The sequence below is a fragment of the Micrasema longulum genome, unplaced genomic scaffold, assembly GCF_059751315.1.
Source record: "Micrasema longulum isolate JH-2025_06_02 unplaced genomic scaffold, ASM5975131v1 h1tg000896l, whole genome shotgun sequence".
Classification (NCBI taxonomy): Eukaryota; Metazoa; Arthropoda; class Insecta; order Trichoptera; family Brachycentridae; genus Micrasema; species Micrasema longulum.
This window is the reverse complement of record NW_028278087.1, coordinates 607137-629743: the sequence shown is the minus strand read 5'-3', so window position 1 is coordinate 629743 and position 22607 is coordinate 607137. Positions and strand designations below refer to the sequence as shown.

Below are 22607 nucleotides of genomic sequence, written 5' to 3'. Positions count from 1 at the left end.
GTCTTACTAATATTCTTTACAAAGCCTTTCATTTTTTCATAAAAAATATATTAAAATTACACCTTTTTTCTTGTATCACGTAAAATTACTTAAATATCAAAAGTAATACGCAAGTTTATCTGACATCTTAATCAAAGTAAAATAATAATAATCAGAAATTTTGAGCGGGAAACATGCGTCTAATAATAACAAACAAAATTGCCAAGAAGCGGATAGATCTCTTGGTACCTAACAACGCGCACAGATAAGAATCTTCTATCATCTCCCAGGGATCAACCAAATGTGAACCAAATGTTTTTACAGTTATGTACTAGGAAAAGGACAAAAGACCCTACCTAAAACAGGAACCCTTCGAGTTCGAGTATCGTCTATCATCTTGTTAACCTTAATAATAAGTTAAGGAATGCTGTCTTTGTTTAGTTTTTTATCGTTTACTTTTTGTGCTGTTACATGTTCACTTAATTGCCATATTTACTAGTTCTTTGCTCGATGTATTATTATTGTGTTTTTTTTTATATTTTTACTGTCAACTCTTAAAAATCATTCTTATGTTGCTGAAATTCCACTCGTCAATACGCTTTGTAGCTGCAAGACTTTTTGTGATGTTAGCTTTCATACTATCCGCGGCGGCCTCCGTGGTGTAGTGGTCAAAATGCTTGACTCACACACGGAAGGTTCCGGGTTCGATTCCCGGAGAGAACACAAAAATTTATATGTGATTTTTCTCAAGCCTGGGTGTTCTGTGATGTAATTCACCACTGTAATTGGGCCTCCTGGCCTGTTTTGGTGCAAAAAAAAAAAAGCATTATATAAATCATATCATGTAAATGTTATCAACAACAACAACAAACCATCACGCCGTTTCCCTGTAAGGCAGAGAGGATAGAACGCCACAACACTCTATCTTTGCATACAGATCTCGCTTCCTCTGCATTCATACATCTTCTCATGCACGCGCGCCGATTATTCCGACTTTTGACATGTCCATCTTCAAATATTTGTTGGATTTGGTCATGCCATGTCTTTCTCGGCCTTCCTCTATTTTTGCATCCATCCAAATTTGCATTGTAAATATTCTTAGAAGTTCTTTCACTGTCCATTCATTCTACATGTCCAAACCAGCGCAGAGCTCCTTTCTTGATTTCGTCGATAATGCTTGTCTTAGCCTTACATAATGTACAGATCTCAACATTTGTGCATCTACTGTACATAGTTTTACCACACATTCGCCTGATAGATCGCATTTCAACAGCATTCAGCCTACTTTCATCCCTGTTTTTCAAGTCCATACTTCGCTCCCATACATCAGGGACGGGACCAGGATTCCGTTGTGAACTGCAAATTTTGCCTCTTATTTGCCAAGGTCGATTTAAGTGCACCGTTCACTCTGTTCCCGGCATTTACCCCCCTTTCAATATCTTTCTCAGTCATTCCATCCCTATTGAATATACTTCCCAGATACACAAATTCCTCTACTTGTTTTAGTATAACTCCATTCACAGTGATTTCACATTTAGTCATACTTTCATTTCTTTCAAAAACCATCACATTCGATTTATCGACATTCATCAGCAAATCGCTTCCCTTGCATACATCGTAGACCTTTGTTACCAAGAATTGCAGTTCCTCTTTGTTGTTAGCAAAAAGTACAGCATCGTCAGCATACAAAAGACAGTTGACATTTTAATCACCCATTTTTGCTCCCATTCTTAAGCCTTTCAGTTCTTTCATGCAGTTATCGATATACACGTTGAACAGCCATGGTGACATCACACATCCCTGCTTCACTCCTTTATGAATGTCAAACCACGATGTGTATGAGAAGCAATAGCACGTGTTAGATTTTCGCTCACTCCGTACTCCGATAACACCTTCCATAATTTTTCTGTCAGCTCTATCAAAAGCTTTTTGCAGATCGACAAATGCACAGAAAAGCTTTTGGTTTTCAGCAAGAAATTTCTGTCATGTTTCGTAAAGCAAAGATTTGATCCATACATCCTCTTCCATTTATAAAACCGCTCTAAATATCCCACACTCTATCCTTTGTAACTTTTCTTACTCTTTCAATCAGTATTCTTCCATACATTTTGCCAACAGCGCTCAAAAGGCTGATTGCTCGATGTAAATGTTATCAACTATCAAATATCTCAATTTAGTAAATAGGGTCTAGAATTTCAACCGTCCATGCGCTCAGTAGCTGCAAGACTTGTTGTAATCTTACTTCTAATTTTATAAATTTGTTTTTTATTTCGTTTTTTTAAATATCACTTAAACTCTAAACTTCATTTTCAAATAAAATAATTTAAAAAAAGTAAATGGGGCTGGATTTCTTACTGTCCATGCGCTCTGTAGCTGTAATCTAGCTCCTGTATATCATAATTGGAGACGAGGAACTAGAATCCCAACCGTCTATTCCGTTCTGTAGCTGCTAGACGTGCTGGGATATTTATGTATTGTACAGCGCCCTTGAGGTGATTTTCACGAAAATGGTGCTATTTAAATTATCCAAACATTTATAAAGATAAAAAAGAATTAGGTTTTTTTGATAGAAAAAAAACATTTACCGAACAAACCTATTACGTAAAGCAAAATAATATTAAATTAAATAAAAATCACATGGAAAGAATATCCGTTCTGTATCTTCTGATTGTTATTGCATTTCAACAATAGATAGGTTAAGGTGGTGTCAAAAGTAACATGTAACATTCACTCTACGTTTTTGAACATTCATTATTAGTTTAAATGAAAAATCAGCACTACCTATTGGAATGAATCGAAAAATCGAAAGGCAGTTTGGCGGTATCGATTTATTGGATTTTGCTAAAGTGAAGTAAAAAAGTTCTCAAATAGTTGTATTTTTATATCCGTCCAATTATATCTGTTTTTAATAATTTTATTGTATGTAGGTATTTCAAATGTTGTTTATTTGCGTACCAAATATAAATTTTTAGCCGATTTCTTGTAGTTTAAAACCTTAATTCAATGTGGCGAAAAGTCGTAATTGTAACAGTTCAAAAGCTGTCATTAGTTATATGTTACAATTGATACCTTTGAGATATTATTAATGAGATGCTATTGAAAAAAAATATCGGTCTGTTATTGGCGAAGAAGTTGATGAGGTCAAAAGTAACAAAATTGATATTTTCATCATAACAAAATTATTAACCTGTCAAATCAATAATTTCTTTATTTCAATTTCTTCTATACCTGCGCTATTGACTGACTGGATATGTTTTACGCTGCTTGTCACGTGCCAAAATAAATTATCTGTATCTCCGAATTCCGATGAGAAAGAAAGTTTAGTTAGATGTCTGTTGCGGACGTCAAAACGGGAAGCGGCCTTTCTAGGGACCGCCACCACTCTAAATTATGTACCTAGTTAGAATCAGGAACCTCGGTATGTGTTAGAAAATATGCTACTCCTCCAATAAAGACTCGTATTTTACTTTTGGGGGTGGCCTTTTCCACACCGAAATATTTAGAGTAGGTATTTAGTTTAATAAATTGGTAAAAGCCTATTTTTAAATATTCCTTTTTTTCAAGCTGCGCTGCCGCCGCTAGACTGCTGTGAGAGTTGGAAGGAGAAATACCAATATATGCCCGGCGGCCCTTTCTATACAGTATCGACAGCTTAGGCCCACGTAGTGAATGGTGGGGCACGCAGCGCTAACAGTATATAACGTGTGTGTTTGAAAATAAACGATCACTTCTTCTCTGCCGTTTGATTTTTACTAATTTCTACTCTCTACGGCTTTCTACTCGACTTCATTTTACTTCGCTTGACACTTTCGCTTCACCCTGGACTTGGATTTTGGACTTCTCTCCCTACGGATTCCTGACCAGGGTGAATTATAAATTTTAACCTGAAGTAAGAGGCCCTTTTGAAGATATATCCGGCCTTGACGAGACTTAACTGGGTCGCCTAGCCTCCACTGCCTCCACTGCCTCCAACCAGTGGACTGGGACGTGCGCTCTAATGACTACAGCGGAACCACAAGACGACGCTGGTACCGCGTTAGCTACAGTGTCTATAAAATTGTCTCAATATATTGGTTGGAACAATCCAATCAAATTTTGAATTTTGTTTTTTAGTTTCCATTTTTCTCTCAATATAATAAACGCCCCACTCTATTCTGCTGTGATAAAGTTTTCGAACGGACTTTATAAATCCATGAAGCAGCGATCCTATCCCTTTCTATTTTTCTCTATGTTTTTTCTATGGACAAATTTGGAACAAATGACACTGTTGTTGTCATTAATTTTTGTAATCGGGAAACCTGATTCCGCTGATATATAGTATTTAAAATAAAATAATCACGCGATGGAAACTTCCCCATACGAGCACCCCGATCCTAAGTCTTTCTGCCGGACTTGTATGGATCAAAATTATTTCTCGCCAGATTATTTTACCAATTTTGTTAACGCTCCTATCATCGCCGAAATGTTGACGTCCTGTACGACAGTTAAGGTACTCGCTATGAATTTCGTTCGCTTATCACACATGATGATTGTCAATATTATTTTTTATATCTAAACGCCTCTGTACTTTGCAGCTCGATAGTAGCGACGGCTTACCGGAGCAAGTATGCAATACTTGCGTCACGAGCCTTACAAACGCATTCGAATTCAAGAAAAAATGCGAGAGATCCGACGAAGAGCTCCGCAAACTATTCAATTTTTACATTCTAAAGACCGAACCGAATATCGTAATCAAACAAGAACCGCCAGAAGTAAAAACCGAGTTGGATTTTCGGGACAACGACGACGATGATTTTCACGCCTCGGACTACGAGCCATTAGGAAAGAAAGACATAGTTATCAAATTGAAAAAGAAAAAGAAGAAACTTACCACGAAAACTAAGTACACGTGCACCTTGTGCCGCAAAATATTCCCTAAAGCGAGCAAGCTGGAGCGCCACATGAAGAGCCACTCTAAAGGGACAAATAAAGACCATCCTTGCGGCGTGTGTCAGCGAGTGTTCGACCGGGCTTCCAAACTCGACCGGCACGTCAAGATCCACAACCCCGAACTGAAGCCGTTCGAGTGCGCGCACTGCTCCAAGCGCTTCAAGCGCGAGAGCCTCCTCCTGAGTCACCTGATCACCCACCCGACCCCCGCGGCCAACGGGGGGCCCGAGGGGGAAGAGCCTCCCCTCAAGGAGGAGTGCGCGGAGCCGGAGCTGGAGAGACACGACTGTGACCAGTGCGATATGACCTTCGAGTCCATGCACTCGCTCTCGGCGCACATGAGAAAACACCGAGTCAAGAATAGAATTCTCTCTTGTCACATCTGTGGGAAGGTAAATATTATGTTATTGTATCAAAAGTGGTTAAAGAACCTGAAATGAACATTCATACTTTGTGTCTTTGTCAAGTTGTGGTGCAGAAAATGTGAATAATTCCAATTAATATAACTGCGTATTTACTTACTAAGCACTTTGTGTAAAATGACTCGAGGCAGGCGAAACTCTGACAGGCGTAGTGGCGCAGTTTGTCAGACGGCCAACTGTGAAACGGGCACCGCTGGTTTGTTTCCCGCCAGTTGCGAGAAAAAAATTCAACTCTATTGGTCTGGGTGTTGTGATGTATTTTTTAATTTCCTCCTTCCAAATCCCCTCTAGCCCACCTGCTGACAAGCCTAGAGCCTAAATAGAGGCTTAGCTGGTTATTCCCATTAAAAGAAAAATACATATTTATTTATTAATGAAATCATACAGTCTTTATATAAAACAAGGTACAAAAGAACAATTTAAAAAAGTAAGACCGATTACAGATTTCACACTAATTGAGTATGAATGCAGGAGGAGAGGGGAAAAATAATTGAATTAAAAAAAAAAATTTAAAATAATATCACATAAAAAGGAAAAGACATTGTATAGCTACTCTACTTTCCTCCCTCTCTCTCTGCTTCCACATACATTTAAATTTAATTGTAAAAAATCACAACCAACAATAAATTATTAGATGCAGGTAGTAGATGTAAGTAAGTATAAATTAAGAGTTGAAATCAAATGTTTAAAAGTAAAAGTTAAAATTAAAATGAAAAGTTTAAATTAAAATTAAGTTAAAAGTTTAAATTAAAAGTTAAAATTAGGAATTAAAATTAAAAAGTTAAAATCGAAACATAAAATTAAAAATCAAATTAAAAGTTAAAAGTCAAGCAGGAGATAAATTAAAAATGTCTTTAACAGATCTGATAAAAATATAATATTTACAATGTAGTATGTCGATGTATGATGATGATGTAATTTAAAAGTCTAGGCATCTACAGGGCTTATGACCTGTCATTGGCTGGTTTAAGTGGCCACTTTACACAAACATCAACAGATGAAAGAATTGAAGGAATAGTAGGTAGAGCGGAAAACTTACTAAAAAACATTCTAAAATAATAAATGGTATATACAGGTGTTCATTAAACCCTGTCACATCCGAATAATTGTATAACTTTATAATAAATCGACTAGTGGGTAGTCATGTTATTGTTTATTTTTGCATAAAAATGTCTACCTTAAAACAGGTTAGGCAGATTAGACATAATCCAGAGAAATCTATTGCCTAAGTATTTATGTAGTAGATAAAGAAACTGTAATTTTTGTTAATAAACCATGATTTATTATTTATTAATATAGATGTTCAAATATGGGCAGAATGATGAATGTTACACAGTGTGTAAAGTGGCCACTTAAACCAGCCAATGACAGGCCATAAGCCCTGCAGATGCCTAGATATCTATTTATTTATTTATTATATATACGGCCTAGGCCAATTACAACAGTTATATGAAGAAACATAAATACAAGAAACTGAACAAAAAGAACATAAAACTATGTAGCAAAAAACAAGGGCAATACAATAATGGTATACAATATATTCATAAAACCGAAAGACATAAGACTTCGAGCTAAACCATGCCAATCCAACTTCATCCCACACTGTTTTAGTTGCGAAGAGATCTATGAAAAGCCAGTTCTATATTACCTTCTCTAGAATGTTCTTCATCTCTTTTGTAATATGTTAATATTAACAGCTTCCCGGGGAGTTGAATCCAGTCCTTGTCTACAAAAATTTGGACAAACTCAAAATATTAAAAAAAAAATATATGCCAAATGTTTTCAGAACATGACTTCCTTTGTCGAGGTTTAAAAAAATAAAATAAAAAACCTGGATAAGGAACGGTCATGTTCTGAAACCGGTTAGCATATTCAAGTTATTTTTGTGATTTAATTAAAGTAGATACGTAGTTATATTATTATTTAACTTGGAAAATCACAAAGTTAGTGTTTCAAATATTAATGTTATGATTAATACCAATCCTGTTTTCAACATTAGAAATACAAATTTTATAATACCTCATCCTGCCATTTGGTATTTAGGAAGTTCAGCCCTACAGGAAATAGGATACAAAAAATGTTTGCTGTCAAAATGCGATCTCTCAGGCGAGTGTGTGGTGAAACAGTGTATGATAGGTGCACAAATGTCGAGATCCGTGAACTATGCAAGGCTGAGACCAGCATTGACAGAATCAAGAAAGGGGTGCTGCGTTGGTTCGAACATGTAGAGTGAATGGACAGCGAAAGAACGGCTAAAAGGATCCACGGTGCGATGTCGATGGATGCAGAAAACGAGGAAGACTGAGAAAGACATGGCGCGATCAAGTCCATCAAATATTTGAAGATGGACATGTCAAGAGTAGGAAAAATCGGCGTGCGTGCATGAGAAGATGTATGAATGTAGAGGAAGCAAGGTATATATGGAAAGATAGAGTGATGTGGCATTCTATCCTCTCTGCCTACCCCTATGGAGAAATGGGGTGATGGTTTGTTTTGTTCTTAGATGCAGTAAAAAGAGAATTAAATTGCACTGCGTAGTTTCTTGAAAATGTATGAAAAAAAAAAAAGCCCGGGAGCCTTAACCACGCTTACCTATGTTCTTCCAGTCCTGAACGTCCCCGTTTGACAGCTCGTCCGTGGGTGATAGTTCGTTGACAGTTAACGTCAAGTCGTCAGACTTGGGAGGAAACACCGGAGTCGGCCGCGGACAGAGAGGCCTGGAAAGATTTCTCAGACACCATATTGCTCCACCTAGGGAGCGGATATGAATTAACTTAACTAACAATATATTATTTAACATAAAGAAACAACTCAACTTTTGACTTGTCTCAGGTATTTAAGAAGTCCAGCCACCTGAAGCGTCACGAGAAGACCCACGAGGATAACCGGCCATACAAATGTAGTGAATGCAGTAAATCCTTTACTCTCGAGAGGCAACTCACGGAACATCTTAACAAGCATAAGGGAGTGAAGCCCCACCTGTGTCCCGTGTGCAGCAAAGGTAATTGTTATTTTAACACTGCCAAAAACATCCTCATGTCACGGTGCTGTGTAATGACTACACATGCAAAAAATGAGAGATTTTATATCGTAAAAATAGAATATTCATAGGCAATTGCTTCAACTATTAGAAGTTTTAGTCAAACGTGATAATATTTTTAATCTAATTGCTAAAAATATGAATAAAAACATTAGCTCATGCTCGCAGTGCGGGCGAAAGAACCGTCCCTAACAAAATCCGTGGAGCTACTAACTGGCATTTGGCAGAAGTGCAGGCAACTTTGATGTTGAGGCAACGCATGTGACGTGTAAAATTGTCTCTCCCTCCCGAATATACCTGTAGTATCGAGAGTGAGACGTAAAGAGTGTGTGTGATAATTATATATTAAGTACTCTTTTACTTCAATATTCCACACATTGGTAAACATTCTATTGTATTGGTATTTATTATTTAATTTTTTTTTTTCTAAAAATATTGTTTTCATTGTTTTTTATATACTATTGTGTTTTGGATTAGTAAAATAATAAATGTATTGGTAAGGTATCCAAAATAAAATTTCACCAGATTAAATTCTTCATTTATTTATTGATTTAAGAGTATATTATTATAATTTGACGTGTTGTGTCATATACGAGCATTATCAAAAACCCAATTTTAACAAATGCGCCCTATAGATAAAGGAATGATAAATGTGATATTAATTGTATGCATATTGTCTGTACAGCATTCGCACAGACCAGCACACTGAATGCCCACCTTCGCGTACACACGCGGGAGAAACCGTACCTGTGTGCGACTTGTGGGAAGCGGTTCGACAGCAGCACCAACCTGAACCAGCACCTCAAGAGACACCGGGGAGAGAAGACTTTCTACTGCTCTTTGTGCCCAGGGCGATATGTCAGTAAAGGTGATATACACTTGTCTTTATTACATCTTATTTCTATTGCAATACCTGTTACATTTATAATTATGACCTAGGTAATTTGCATGATGTCTACACTGAAACCGAAATATATTAATAAAACCAATATTACCTACGGAGTACCTCAAGGTAGTATTCTAGGACCAATCTTATTCTTAATATCCATAAATGATCTGTGCCATTTAAACATCGATGGTTCTGTCATAAGTTTTGCTGATGACACCTTTATATTATTCAAAGATAAGACATGGAAGGAAACATATGAAAAATCCGAATAATATCTGAATATAGTAAAGACATGGCTAGATACTAATTACTTAACTTAAGAGTAATTACGTATTAAGATAAATCTAAAACTAACTTCATTCCATTTCAAATCAGTTCTAGAAACTATTCACAAAATGCTTATCTTAACATCAAACTACATAATAATAATTGTCTTCAAAGTGCTTATTGTAATTGCCCAATACTGGATAGGACAGACAATATCAAATACTTAGGAGTTATTATATAACGAGAATGTGTTTAAAAAGGCTATGAAAAAATGGATAGTGGAGCTAGGTAGAAGTAAAATGGATTGTCTTATTCGCCCATACCAATATTGAATCAACTGCTCCACAAGTGTATAGCTTATGTTAGGTTTTTGTTATTTTCATTGTGTGTTTTGTAACATAAATAATATAGATGTACAAAACTGTCTGAATATTTGTTAATTATGTTTGTTTTTTAAGTTAGTCTTCTTTGTTTATTCTCAAATGTGATTTCAAAAAAGTATATTGTTAAGTGTCCTCGGCACGGGAAACCTCAGTGAGGTCACATTATTTTTATTATTAATTATAATTTGCAAGCGAAAAATATGAATAAATAAATAAAATAGAGACCTGATCTTAGATAATTATGAAAAATTAGAAATCTAAAAAGCTGTCAATAATAATTATCCTCTAATTAATAACCAAAATTAAAAATATCATTCAATCAGATCCTACTACCCAACTCTTATTTCTTTTCTAATAATTTGTAGCCAGGATGAAAAACATACAATATTGAACACGTGTTAACAGGTGGTTGCGCCACTATGTGAATGATGTATTGAACATTTACTAGGTTGCTGTGTTAAATTTATCGCTACCTACTGAGCCCTAGTGTGAATGTTGCAATTATGCTACTGTGGGTACAATCAATTCTCCCAAGCCCAAAAATTTGCATGTGATCTTAGTATTCTCAGCGCGATCGCTAACAAGTTTTTTTTAGTTATCAATATTTCATTCCATCCACTGTGCCGTGTTATCGCACGCATCAATAATCAAAAAACGACCAGTGCCTAGTTGACCACGGGACATCTGATAGAGCCTGCCGTGAGAGAAGTTCGAACATTAAGGTTAGAAGAATCCCAGTGGAAGGTAATTGCATTAATTTGTATTGGGGCTCTGTGGCAAAGTATATGGAGGCAACACAATTGCGACTACAAAATCCGCAAACCAGCAAAACCTGCAAATTTTGAGTGTCTACCTGCTATCTGGCAAGTGGCCTGGTCAGCGAGTGTATCTAAAGTATCTACTTGTTATTTGATAAGATTTAAAATACTTAGTGTTACTTTATTTTTAAGCCTTGAAAAAGGAACGTTTTTAATGATTTTACACCAACTAAATATGTGCATGAATTATTTAACATAGAAATTCACAAAGTTAGTGAGGCTTTAAATTATTATTTGACATATTTTACTACTTAAAATCTGAACAGTGATAAATAATAAGAGAGGGTGTATAATGAAGAGATCTACAAAAGGCAGGAAGATCTATCCCAGAGATCTAAGTTGTCCATAGAATTGAGTAATCCACACATTTTGGACATGAGACACACAATCCAATGTTGCTTTTAAGAGATTTGATAAACAACAAATTTTTACTTCCGGTGACACAATTGGAAATATAAAACGAGATTGATTACAACAGAGATGGAACATCACTTTAATCACCTATCACCTGATAATGCTTACGATTATTACAATTGTTTTGTGTTCCAGGAGAGTTACAGTCGCACATGTCTACCCACACGGGAGCCAGACCATTCGTCTGTGATACGTGTGGATCTGCCTTCACCAAGACCAACTCGCTCGCCAAACATAAACTCATCCACCTCGGGATCAAGCCGCATGAATGTGACGTCTGCAGTATGAGGTAATAATACTAAACATGTACATTTTACCCTCCCTTATCCTTACTCATTCTACTCCCGCCCCATTTACTAAGACTATATTTCTGTTTTTTTTTTCTTTCTTTTTTATTATTCTATGACAGGCAAATGACAGGTGCCATAGCGCAGTTGGTTAGACGGCCAGCTGTGACACTGGCGTCGCAGGTTCGATCCCCGCCAGTTGCAAGAAGAAAATCCAAGATTTTTTTTTTTCCTAATTGGTCTCGGTGTTGTAGTGTATTTTTCATTACCTCCTTCCATATCCCCTCTATCCCACCTGCTGACAAGCCTCAAAGTAGAGGCTTAGCGGGTTATTCCTTTTGAAAAAAAAACACTATATTTAAAACACAGTGCATTAAATGTACACGCACCAGCTTAATGCTGCTAGTGTATATATACAATACTAGCGGACCCGGCAGACGTTGTCCTGCCCGAACATTGGCTTGCCTGCCATTTGGAGCTTGTTGGATTACCGTATTTTTGTTCTTTTAATTTTTCTTATCATTCTTGTTTTCAAATAAGTTATTAAAATATTGTTCATAGGTTTTTATTATATGAAATCGTTAAACTTTATTATTATTATAAGATTCTGTTAACCGATGTTATTTTATTGCGTTTAAATATGCCATGTTGTCACGTGGTTTAATTTGTTCGCTTTTTTAAAGTTTGCAAAGTCACATTCCACAGCATAACAATGTTTAAAAAATGAACAAAATATAATATTCTGTTTTTGAGATTTGGAATTGAAAAAACGTTTGTGGCTACATTTTACCAAATTAAAAACGCAAGGGAAATAACGCATTAATAGTAGAACGATAGTAAAACCGAATTCGTTAATAAATTAAACTATAGTAAAACTCCACTTATATTAACGATCAAACAACCGGGCCCAAAAGTCCTCGTCATGCTCAAATCAAAATCATGCAAGAATCACTCCTCTAGTGCCATAATCCAGGGAGAAAATACGGGAATACTTGTTAATGAAGAAAAGTCAGACTGCGTTTTACCCTAATCCCTCTAAAATTATGACACTCAACTGATGCCCAACGGAATTTAGTCATTCTTTAACCACCAGCCTGGTTTGGACGCGATCTTGACATTTAATTTGAAACCAAAAGAAATTTAAAGAAAATTTTCTGATTGTGTCGTGAAAGCATAGAAAGAAAAATACTTTTTATTGATTAGTAGGTGTTTGATTAAATTCCAAAACTAAAAATGGTTAATATTCAAATATTGAATTTAATTAGGTACCTGTTTGTGGTTGAATTCCAAAACACAAAATAAATATTTTTTTCAAATATGGCATTCTTTTTGCAAACGTCAAACTCCGGTCTTCTCACCATCAGAGGGGTGTACTTATGTTGGAGTACGATTTTTTAAAAATGTATTGAATTTAATATTATTTAAGTATTACCAAAAATCCAGTAAAAATAAATAAATGGGTAGAAATTATAAGGAATTTAAGAAAAGAATCTGATTGAGATCCACAAAAAACAAATGCTGTTGGTAAACATTGAAAAACATTTTTTTTTTTTTTTTCTAAAGAAACATCTTTCCATTTTTTTGTAAATGCATTCTCGTCAATTGCAACCCTGGTATATCGATGAATAAAACATTTATGCTACTTACTTCTTTTTTACATATTGGATTGAAGATTTTAATATCTACGAACACAGACAGCGCGAAGATCTATATTTCTCTGAAAACCGCACATAAATCGGTTAAGCCGTTTAGGAGTTGGGTGACATCATACGTACAGAGTAATTATATATATAAAGATTAATAATATTCATTCAATCACGGATATATTATTATTTAAATATGTCTTGTGTTTCTCATCCACCTTTCCTACAGGAATTTAGAGCATTTAATTTACAGCATTTTTAGCTTAATTTGTAAAATGCTGATATGTACTGAATTATATAAATTTAAAAATCCGTCTAAAAGATGGATAAAATTATACATTTATAAGATATGTATTTCCATCCATTTTATGTGAATTTTGCTCTCCATGTTGGTGACCTTTTGATTTGTCAATAAATCTTCCATCAGCCTTGATAGATATTATTAACCACTCTATTTTTCTTTTTCTGATCTAGAGAGAATTATCTGTTAAAAAAATTAATTGTAATTACTGCGAATTTAATTAATACAGGTTCAATAGTAAAGACCATTTGAAGAGGCACTACCGGATCCACACGGGAGAGAAACCATACAAGTGCGAGTTCTGCGAGAGAGCGTTTACACAAAGCAACGACCTTGTGAAACACACTCGATCACATCTTGGCGATAAAATGTACCGGTGAGTCTTAAATCTTTTTTTCTTGCATACCGATGTCAGTCAGTCAGTCAGCATGTCAGGAAACTACTAAAGGGGTACTCGCAAAGGTTCGCCTTTGACCTAATAAAACTTAGCCAAAACCGAATGAGGGTTATTACTTGAACCCTGTAAGGGCACTGCACATTGAATAAACACATTTTACAGCTGGGGTTTATTTAATTATTCGATTTAGCTAGAATGAACCTTTCTGAAACTTCTAAATGCAGTTCTGCAGCACAGATGATAAAACCTCTGTACACATTCCATGTGAATGTGATGCTTTATATCACAAAAAAAACTGCATCCTCGGGGACCACCGGTTACACCTGAGGATGCTAGAACGCTCACCCTCTATCTAATAACCAGATATTTTAAAGACCTGAGCCTCGGTTATGATGGGGAGATTAGGTCGCCTTACCTTCATCGTGACAGTATAGTTGAAGATAAAATTCTCCCACACTACCAATCCCCCCACCATCAAGTTTTTATGTAAGTACATCGGTTTGTACCAACTAGTCTAGTACCCCTCGATACACATATCTACACATTAAAAGTAGCAAAAATTTTGCTCCACCGAGCAATTTTTCCTTTAAATACGATTTATTTAAATTTTTAAAAGGCTATTAATTCCGACATAACTGTCAATTTCGAAAACGAACGCCTAGATCCAAAAAATAATGTCGCTAGATTCTGCCCTATTAACACAGAGTATCTACACGTAAGAAAATTGCCACTATAAAAAAAAAATGTTATTATATTTTTACCATCTGTTTTACTATCTTTCTGAGTGTACGAATCGAGACATTAAAAGAGCCGGCCTTGTAATCGCTCAGAAGATAAATACAGACGATCGTTAAGCATACCGTCTTGGTAATTGCCTAAAGTCATGTAAAAATTATGTTCAAGTGAGCATTTTTTTTGCTTGAATTGGGATTTATTGGAGTTTATAATCGCTTTAAAGTGGGCACTTTTTATCACAGGTGCCTATTCTACCACTATAATAAGGACCTTATTCCCATCCAAATTATACCACTATACTTAAGTGTAACTTTACGCCGAGTTTATAAGTAAGGCCCTATGTGTATACTAAAGTATTTAATGTTTACTTGCCTTTTTAGATGCAACCTTTGTCCGGAAAGTTTCCGACTAAAAACGGAGTTGCGAAAACACGTGTCTGTGCACTTCCTAGACGGGAAGTCTCCCGCTGAGTCTCCTGACACAACCATGCCACTCCCCCTGACCTCGGCAGCTCCAGTCGGAGAGCTGAAGAAGGAACCGGAGCTGGACGGCATGTCCTTTGTCCAACAGCCTATTCCCATGGAAATCATGCCAGACATACACTCCTAATACATTCCAATGGGATCTATTTTGCCGTGCACATAAATCCTTATAATAAAGTAGAATATATATTTTTTTTATTGATGCGCAAATTTATCACTATGAAGGCTGAATACATTAATTGTAAAAAATAATTATTAAATAATATCTAGGTTTTAAATAGCTACATATTCATTATTCGTCTTGTTGAAATATTTCTCATGTTCTCAGTAAAACTCACCAATAGATCATTTTTAACTGATTATTTTAATTTATTTTATTTTATATTTTAATTTAAGCATTTTATCATCAAGGTAATATCTGTCTAATGTAGTATTTTAATCATCACATGCAAGTATTCTACATGTAAAAAATAATATGTACCTACTTAAATTATTTTCATTTACGATGTGTTGAATGTTAAATACACATTTCTATCAAATTGATATGACATCAGCAGGGACTTGTATTAACCGCTCGAATGCCGGATTGTAGATCTCGGTACCCTTAACTGCCTTACTGCCGGAGCTAAGATCTGCGCTTCAAAATCTTCAAACGGATTCGCCTTATTTTCTTTGTTATTGTAGACTTTAGGATCAAAAATGGACTTTTCATACTACGCTTTGAACAAACTAATCAATACAATGACCAAATTTTAGTTATAACTCTAAGAATGTCATGCTATAATCTTATATAGACGTTAGCGCAGAGTTAAAAGCATGTAAATATGCTGTTTATACCTCAGAGTAATAAGGCGCCACAGCTGTAGATACGGAATTTCACTCATTGCATAGTATTTGAATCGGGTTGTGGTCCCGTGGCTAGTGTTGCGGACTCACGGATCAGAGGTCCGAGGTTCGAACCCCACTCTACCCCAACTTGGTTTCCATTTTCTAATAGTGAGTTATTTACAACTCGTTGAAAATGGCCACCAAAATTGAAATATTTGGGTAAATTATAAGAACGCTAATATTTCTTTTAATAAAAAAAATAGTACAAAAGCTTTGCTAATTTTTGGTTTGGTTTTCGTCTAACTCCTAGAATTTATTTTTTTGCGTATGTGTGGCTCTACAGCCGACACCTTATTACTCTGAGGTTTATCTATAGGCCGCTATCGGCTAATCGAAAATTGCAACCCATCAGCGATTATGTTCCATTTTCATGTAAAAATTACAATCGCAAAAGAACGCTAAAAAATCAGTGCGCGTAAGAAAAATTATTGGCAGTTGGGGTACAAATTGCATCCAGGTAGTTTGGCATTCGAGCGGTTAAAAATTGCATTCTGGCTTGAAATTTTTCCATTAACGAGTTTTCACTCGACATTAAACTTACCTCGCCTTTTCATTTACAAATAATAAATAAAAAATAAGTATAGTCATGTTATTTTTAAGAAGATATTTATTTTCAAATATTGAGATGTATTTTACTTAAACTCCCATACACTACTGCACAGTAACAATTTTTTATTTATAATTATATATTGTAAAAAGTGGTGCCTTGTAATAAGTGTATATTTTTCAAACAACATACATAATAATGTATTATGTAGATTTTATTCTGTGGTAACTGATAAAATAGATGCCGCAGTTTATCTAATACTCAAATACGGAGGTCTGAAAATACAAGTAGAAACTACTTAGAGATATTCCACTTCTAAGGTTTTTCACTGTAATCAATTGATTTTAATATTTAAAAAATAATAATTTGCTAATTTATATGTAAGAAAATAAGTTGAATTTAAAAGACGATTATAATTTAGAAAATATAAGACTTAAATAAAAAATGTTTTTGAAAAACTAAAATATTTAGTGAGAAGTAACAAATTATTTTTATTTTGAAAGCTTCTTCTTTTTTAAAAGTTTGATATTCACAAATATTGAATTAAAATACAATGTAGTAGGTATAAATATATGTACATATACATATGTATAGACAGTTGTTTTTAGTGATGCCATAGAAAAAAAGTGATACCATATAAATAAAATTTCCCAACATTTAGGGGAAAAATTATTGTATGTTATTTTATGCAAATTCTAAATTTTATTTACGTTTTTTTTTTATTTTCACATAAAATAATTTTAACATGCTGTTTTGTAACTAAATAAAAAAAACAGATTACATGAAATTTTTTGAAAAAATATTTTTTTTTTTTGGGAAATCATAGAAAATTGTTTTAAAAATATGAACAATCCCCAATTAACACAGTTTTTTCAATTTTTCTGGAAGTATACTTACTCTATAGTCCAGCAAATTAACTTTTGTTTTTATGTAATTCCGTTTTTATTTATCCCTTTTTTATTTCCTAACTTTCGCGTTTTTCTCAGTTCAACACGCTTTTTTTTCTTGCTCCCTTGAAAAACATAAGGAAGTTTTACTGTACTTGTATTGTGAAATAATCCGAGAAACGGAGTTGGTCTTATTGTTTTCTTTCAATTATGACAAAACTATTTTTTTTTCAGACATGGTCTATATTTTCCTAAAATTTATTAACCCTTTAGTGTACTTATCCGATTTTTTTACAAAAACGGACATGACCTACTTGTATTTTCAGGCCTCCATACACAAATAATGTGTAAAAATATACCCAAATATGTAGTAATATGTAATTACATAATATACTCAGATACCATTTTAATTTTTAAATTATCAATATTTTATTTTTATATACAAGTCAAAATTATTTATAACCTGCATTCAATCATCATTTAGTTCTTATCAGCATCTTTCTAGAATATTCATATTAGAAATTACTTTTGACACTTTCTATGACCTCGGTGACTTTTTATCTTCTTTTGTGAAATGAAATTTTACTATGCAATTATGACTAGTAATAAAAATACTTAATTTTTAAATATGTTTTTGAACCACAAATTTTATGATTTTACTTTTCAAATCATAATTTTGTTGAAATCGCTAGAATATTCATACGTAATAACAAACTATCAACCCATTTAAGGAGTTTTTTAATAAATATTTTTAAAACTCAAAATTTGCTCAAAATGTTTGTATATACTATAATGATTTCAAATTATTGATATGAATTATTTAAATTAAAAAATATATTAGAAATGTCATATTTATTTGTTTTGGATATTATTTTTAATCACATGGTACTTAAAATATTTTTAAACTACATATATTTCTTACAAATGTTTTATAAACTTTGCTTAATTCAACATTAAGCAACTTATGTAATATCTGTGGCCATTCCGCTATTGTCTCTTTTCTTCTCAATCACCAGACAATACATAAAATTTATGTATAACATTCTATAATAGTTTTTTTTATTGTTCATTTTACGTGTATTTTTCTTGTGTTTTCAGTTTTTTAAAGCAAACCTATAATATATACAGTAAAACCTCGTTTTTACGTTTTCCGGCTTTATACACCGAAATATTTAGGTCCCATTTTTCGCCATACATTCTCATTAAAATATTCCCTCAATTAACGTTATTTACATTTTTCGTAACCCCGGTTTTACGTTGAAAATTTTTAAAAACTCATTTGATCTGTCAAAAGACAACAAGCCGCGCGCCGCCCCGTGAATGTATAATAAAATAGAGGTAAATAAAAAAAATGTGTAAAATATTATCTCAAACTAAATTCAAAGTAGGTGCAGTGTAATTGACCATTTTGAGTAAGTGTCTAATTTTGACATTTTACTAAATAGTGACATGCAGTTGACGCATGTTTAGGAAGAAGAAAGTCTTTACATCAATAAATTACAATGCAGAAAGTTTAAAAATGTGGCAATAGAAATATTATTTGAAGTTACAAACATAATGTGAAAAAAAAATAGTTTAAAAACTGTTTAACAGTTACCATAAAAGTGTGAAACAATTTTGCCGCGATGTACATGACAGTTGAAATTTTGTGGTGCCGTATTCAAAAAAGTGATACCATATAAATAAAATTTCCCAAAATTTAGGAATAAAATCGTTGTATGCATTTTATGAAAATAAAATTATTTTTTTCGAGTTTTTACATAAAATTATTTAAACATGTTTTTTTTTAAATTCAATAAAAATAACACATTTTAGTATTGCTTGGAAAAATACAAAATATTTTTAACTAAATCATTGGTTAATATAAATAATCCCTAACTATGACAGTTCTTACAATTTTTCTGCAGTATATTTAGTATATGTAGTCTAGTACAATAATATTTTTATGTAATTTCATTTTTTCCATACATTTTTTATTTCCTCACTTTAGAGTTTTCCTCAGTTTTACACTTTTTTTAGTTGCTCCCTTGAAAAACGTAAAACAGTGGTTTTACTGTATTAAGTTTACATACCATACATTATTTGTATGTGAATGTGTAATAAATTAATAATCAAGTCGCAAATAATTATTATCATTATGTTCTTTTCCATATTGGTCATTGTCCATTGCAGCTAATAAAGTTTTTATCGTTTATGAAACTATTCATAGTTTTTGTAGCAAGTTTTTAATTACTAAACTTGGAAGAGGAAGAGGATTTATTGTAGTCTCTTCAATTGCCACAGGGTTTATTAGGGGTAGGGATAGGTCAGAATGTCATCAGTAATATGCAGAACCAAGTAATCAAAATAATTCATATGAAAATTTCCAATTGCTCTGATTTATTGGTTATGGCTAGAAAATTGTTATGGAAAATTAACAAAAATAGAGTGAATTTTTGGGGCCATTTGGAAAAGTATCGAGTAAAAAATAGACTTATACGAGCGGTTTCATCTCTATGAGGAGACTTCTGCATGTATAAGAGTTGATGGGGGATTCACATCGTAGTTTGCGATCTCAAAGGGCGTAAAACAGGGATGCGTAAATATCACCATGGTTGTTTGATCTGTACATGGACAACTGTATGAAAGAGATAGAATGTATGGGTATTAGAGCGAAAATGCAGATGATGCAGTTCTGTTAACAAGCAGCAAGGGGGATTTGCAACAGTCTCTAGAATGTATGATGTATGTCTGGAGAGCGAATTGGTGATGAACGAAAGTAAGTCAAAAGTTATGGTATTTGAAAGAGTGAGATTACTGATTGCATAATAAATGTAAACAACTAATGTCTTAAACAAGTAGAAGAATTTGTGTATCTGGGAAGCATATTTTCAAGGGATGGATGAATAGATATATAACAAAAGGAGAGTGAATGCGGGCAGCAAAGTGAACAGCCCACTAATTGCTAATAACAATATGTCAATTTAAGCTAGACTGGCAGTGCACAGCGGAGATTTAGTACCTACACTTGTATGAAAGTGAAACATGGGACTGACAGAGGAAAGATGAAAGCAGAGTGAATGCAGTTGAAATGCGATCTAGACGATGTGTGGGAAATCAATGCATGACAGGGTTGTGAATGATGAAATCAGACGAGAGTGCAAATCTGAAACATGTAGAATTGATAAGATTAAGGAAAGGTCACTGAGATAGTTTGGTCATGTAGAACGAATGGATGGTGAATGAATGAGGATGACCCAGGAAGATGTGGCATGACCAGATAAACCGAAATCTAAGTAGTCTGGTAAATATGGAAGAAGCTAGGAATGTATGTCAGGATAGATGTGTGTGGCAGTCCATCCTCACTGCCTACCCCTAGGGAGAAATGATGTGTTGGTAGTAGTGGTAACAAAAATATTTTATTATCTGTAGTTGAGTTTTTTTTACACCCGTTTGATTTGCTATTGCTGAAATTTTCAGATCAATTTTATCATTGAAAAAGTTTAATGATCACCTGTTTTTCATAACTAACTATTTTCATGACTGATTATTTTAACAATTATTTCATTACTGACTATCGATTATTATTTAAAATATGTATATATAAACTATTACAATAATTATTGATAGAATCAAACGATTCAGTTATGAAATATAATTATTTGAACTTCTTAATCAGTTATGCGCATAGTTAAATGCCATACCTTGATACATACATTAATTTCCAGCAACCAATTCATAATAATAATTGTAATTTATAATTTGCATGTTATTTAATAATATAATTTTTGCTGTAGGTACATGAAATTAGTTTGACTGTTTTTATCACTCCTCAAATGTATTATTATAATTAATTGCATATTATTTATTAAAATTTTATGCACAATTTGATATGTTTATGTAGTTAAAATAGCATGATGATAATAAGTTGTTTTTAATATTTTGATCAAATATGGAAATGTCGCAATCAATAAATAAATAAATATGAAGTTAATTATTAAATTATATTTATGAAAATAATCCTATATTATGATTTCTCTATTTATATTTATGTCTTTGTTAAAGTGCAGGTAATAAAATAATAATATATGTATACTGTAATTTAAAATGTCGCCATTTAAAAATCAATAAATTAAAATTAGTTACTATATTTTCATAACATTCTTAATTCATCCAAATTTAGGAAAAAAATATTTCACCTACAAATCTTTCGTTAGGAATGATTGTAAATTTACAGTGTCATCTTCAATGGCTTTTTTTGTTGGGTATAATATACATATTGTAGAGAATAAAACAATGTAACTAAATACGGCTAAGAAGTTTGACTTATGCACAGAAGGCTGGGAAGGTTTGATTCCTAGTGAGAACACAAAAATGATTTGTAATTTTTTTTATGTCTAGGTGTTCTGTGCTGTAATTCACCAGTGTTGTTCCCTCCACCAACTGTGAGATCGATAGGTGCACGATTAAGAGGTCGCAGATTTATAATGCTTTGGTTTTAAAATTGCGTTATTAACAATGCTCTGTCCAATACAAAATGACAGCACTCACCTTATACTGGAGTCAAACACCTCATTGTTTCATTGTTTAAATTCTTCTCGCAGTCAGGCTCTGTGGGATGCTGGGTTGAACAAGGCACTTGAACTTAAATAGTCATGCGCGATAACACGGTGAATCATGTAATACAGTATAATCACATGCACTCGCGGAGAGGCTCAATACCTCATTGCCGTAGAAAAAGTTGCTACATTTGTATTCAAGAGGTAAATTTGTAAATGTGGCACAACTAACTAACTGGGCCTTCTGGCCTGTTGTGGTGTAAAATAAATAAACAGTAAAGAAAATTTATGGTAACGAGACTAAAGTGCCTAGATTAGTTATATATACTGAAGGCAACACGAAATGCTCATTTTTTGCAAATAAAGTAAAATGATTCTAATTTTTTATGAAAACCTTAAATTAGTGTTTTTATTTCTTTCAATTTTGCATTGTTGAACTCTCGCTGTTATGTAATCCAGTTGCAATAGTATGTAAATAATAGTTTTTTTATCATAGAAACCGAAGAAAGTATTTTTGTATACAATAATTATTATATTTACCAATGCACCCGAAGATTGCCTCCTATTTCATTACTGTAAAATATTTTTTTCCTAATATAAAACAATGTTTTAATATAGAATTCAGGCTTGAAGAAATAAATACCTAGTTGTGATTTGTAAATAAAAACCAAATACGTAATAAGAAATCAATTTCATTAAAAAAATATTGCACAAATTATAATGTATTTTCTTTATTTCTTTTATATATATTTTATTTTAGT

The 22607-nt window shown here is 33.4% G+C and overlaps 1 protein-coding gene across 1 annotated transcript; it reads left to right on the top strand.

Annotated features, from left to right (window-relative positions):
• The first annotated feature begins 4207 nt into the window (after positions 1–4207).
• On the top strand, positions 4208–22561 carry LOC148278316 (uncharacterized). Its single transcript, XM_088231593.1, has 7 exons — positions 4208–4468; positions 4554–5300; positions 8163–8331; positions 9056–9238; positions 11277–11430; positions 13602–13748; positions 14885–22561. Exons 1-7 carry the CDS (start codon positions 4322–4324, stop codon positions 15111–15113), a joined length of 1776 nt encoding a protein of 591 aa, XP_088087719.1. The 5' UTR covers positions 4208–4321; the 3' UTR covers positions 15114–22561.
• Positions 22562–22607: the final 46 nt, after the last annotated feature.

Bases quoted from the DNA above. Each gene is read 5' to 3' on its own strand.
- LOC148278316 (XM_088231593.1), top strand. From the start codon at position 4,322: ATGGAAACTTCCCCATACGAGCACCCCGATCCTAAGTCTTTCTGCCGG. The intron at 8,332-9,055 runs GTAATTGTTATT...TTGTCTGTACAG, and splicing joins GTGTCCCGTGTGCAGCAAAG to CATTCGCACAGACCAGCACA. The intron at 11,431-13,601 runs GTAATAATACTA...TAATTAATACAG, and splicing joins TGTGACGTCTGCAGTATGAG to GTTCAATAGTAAAGACCATT.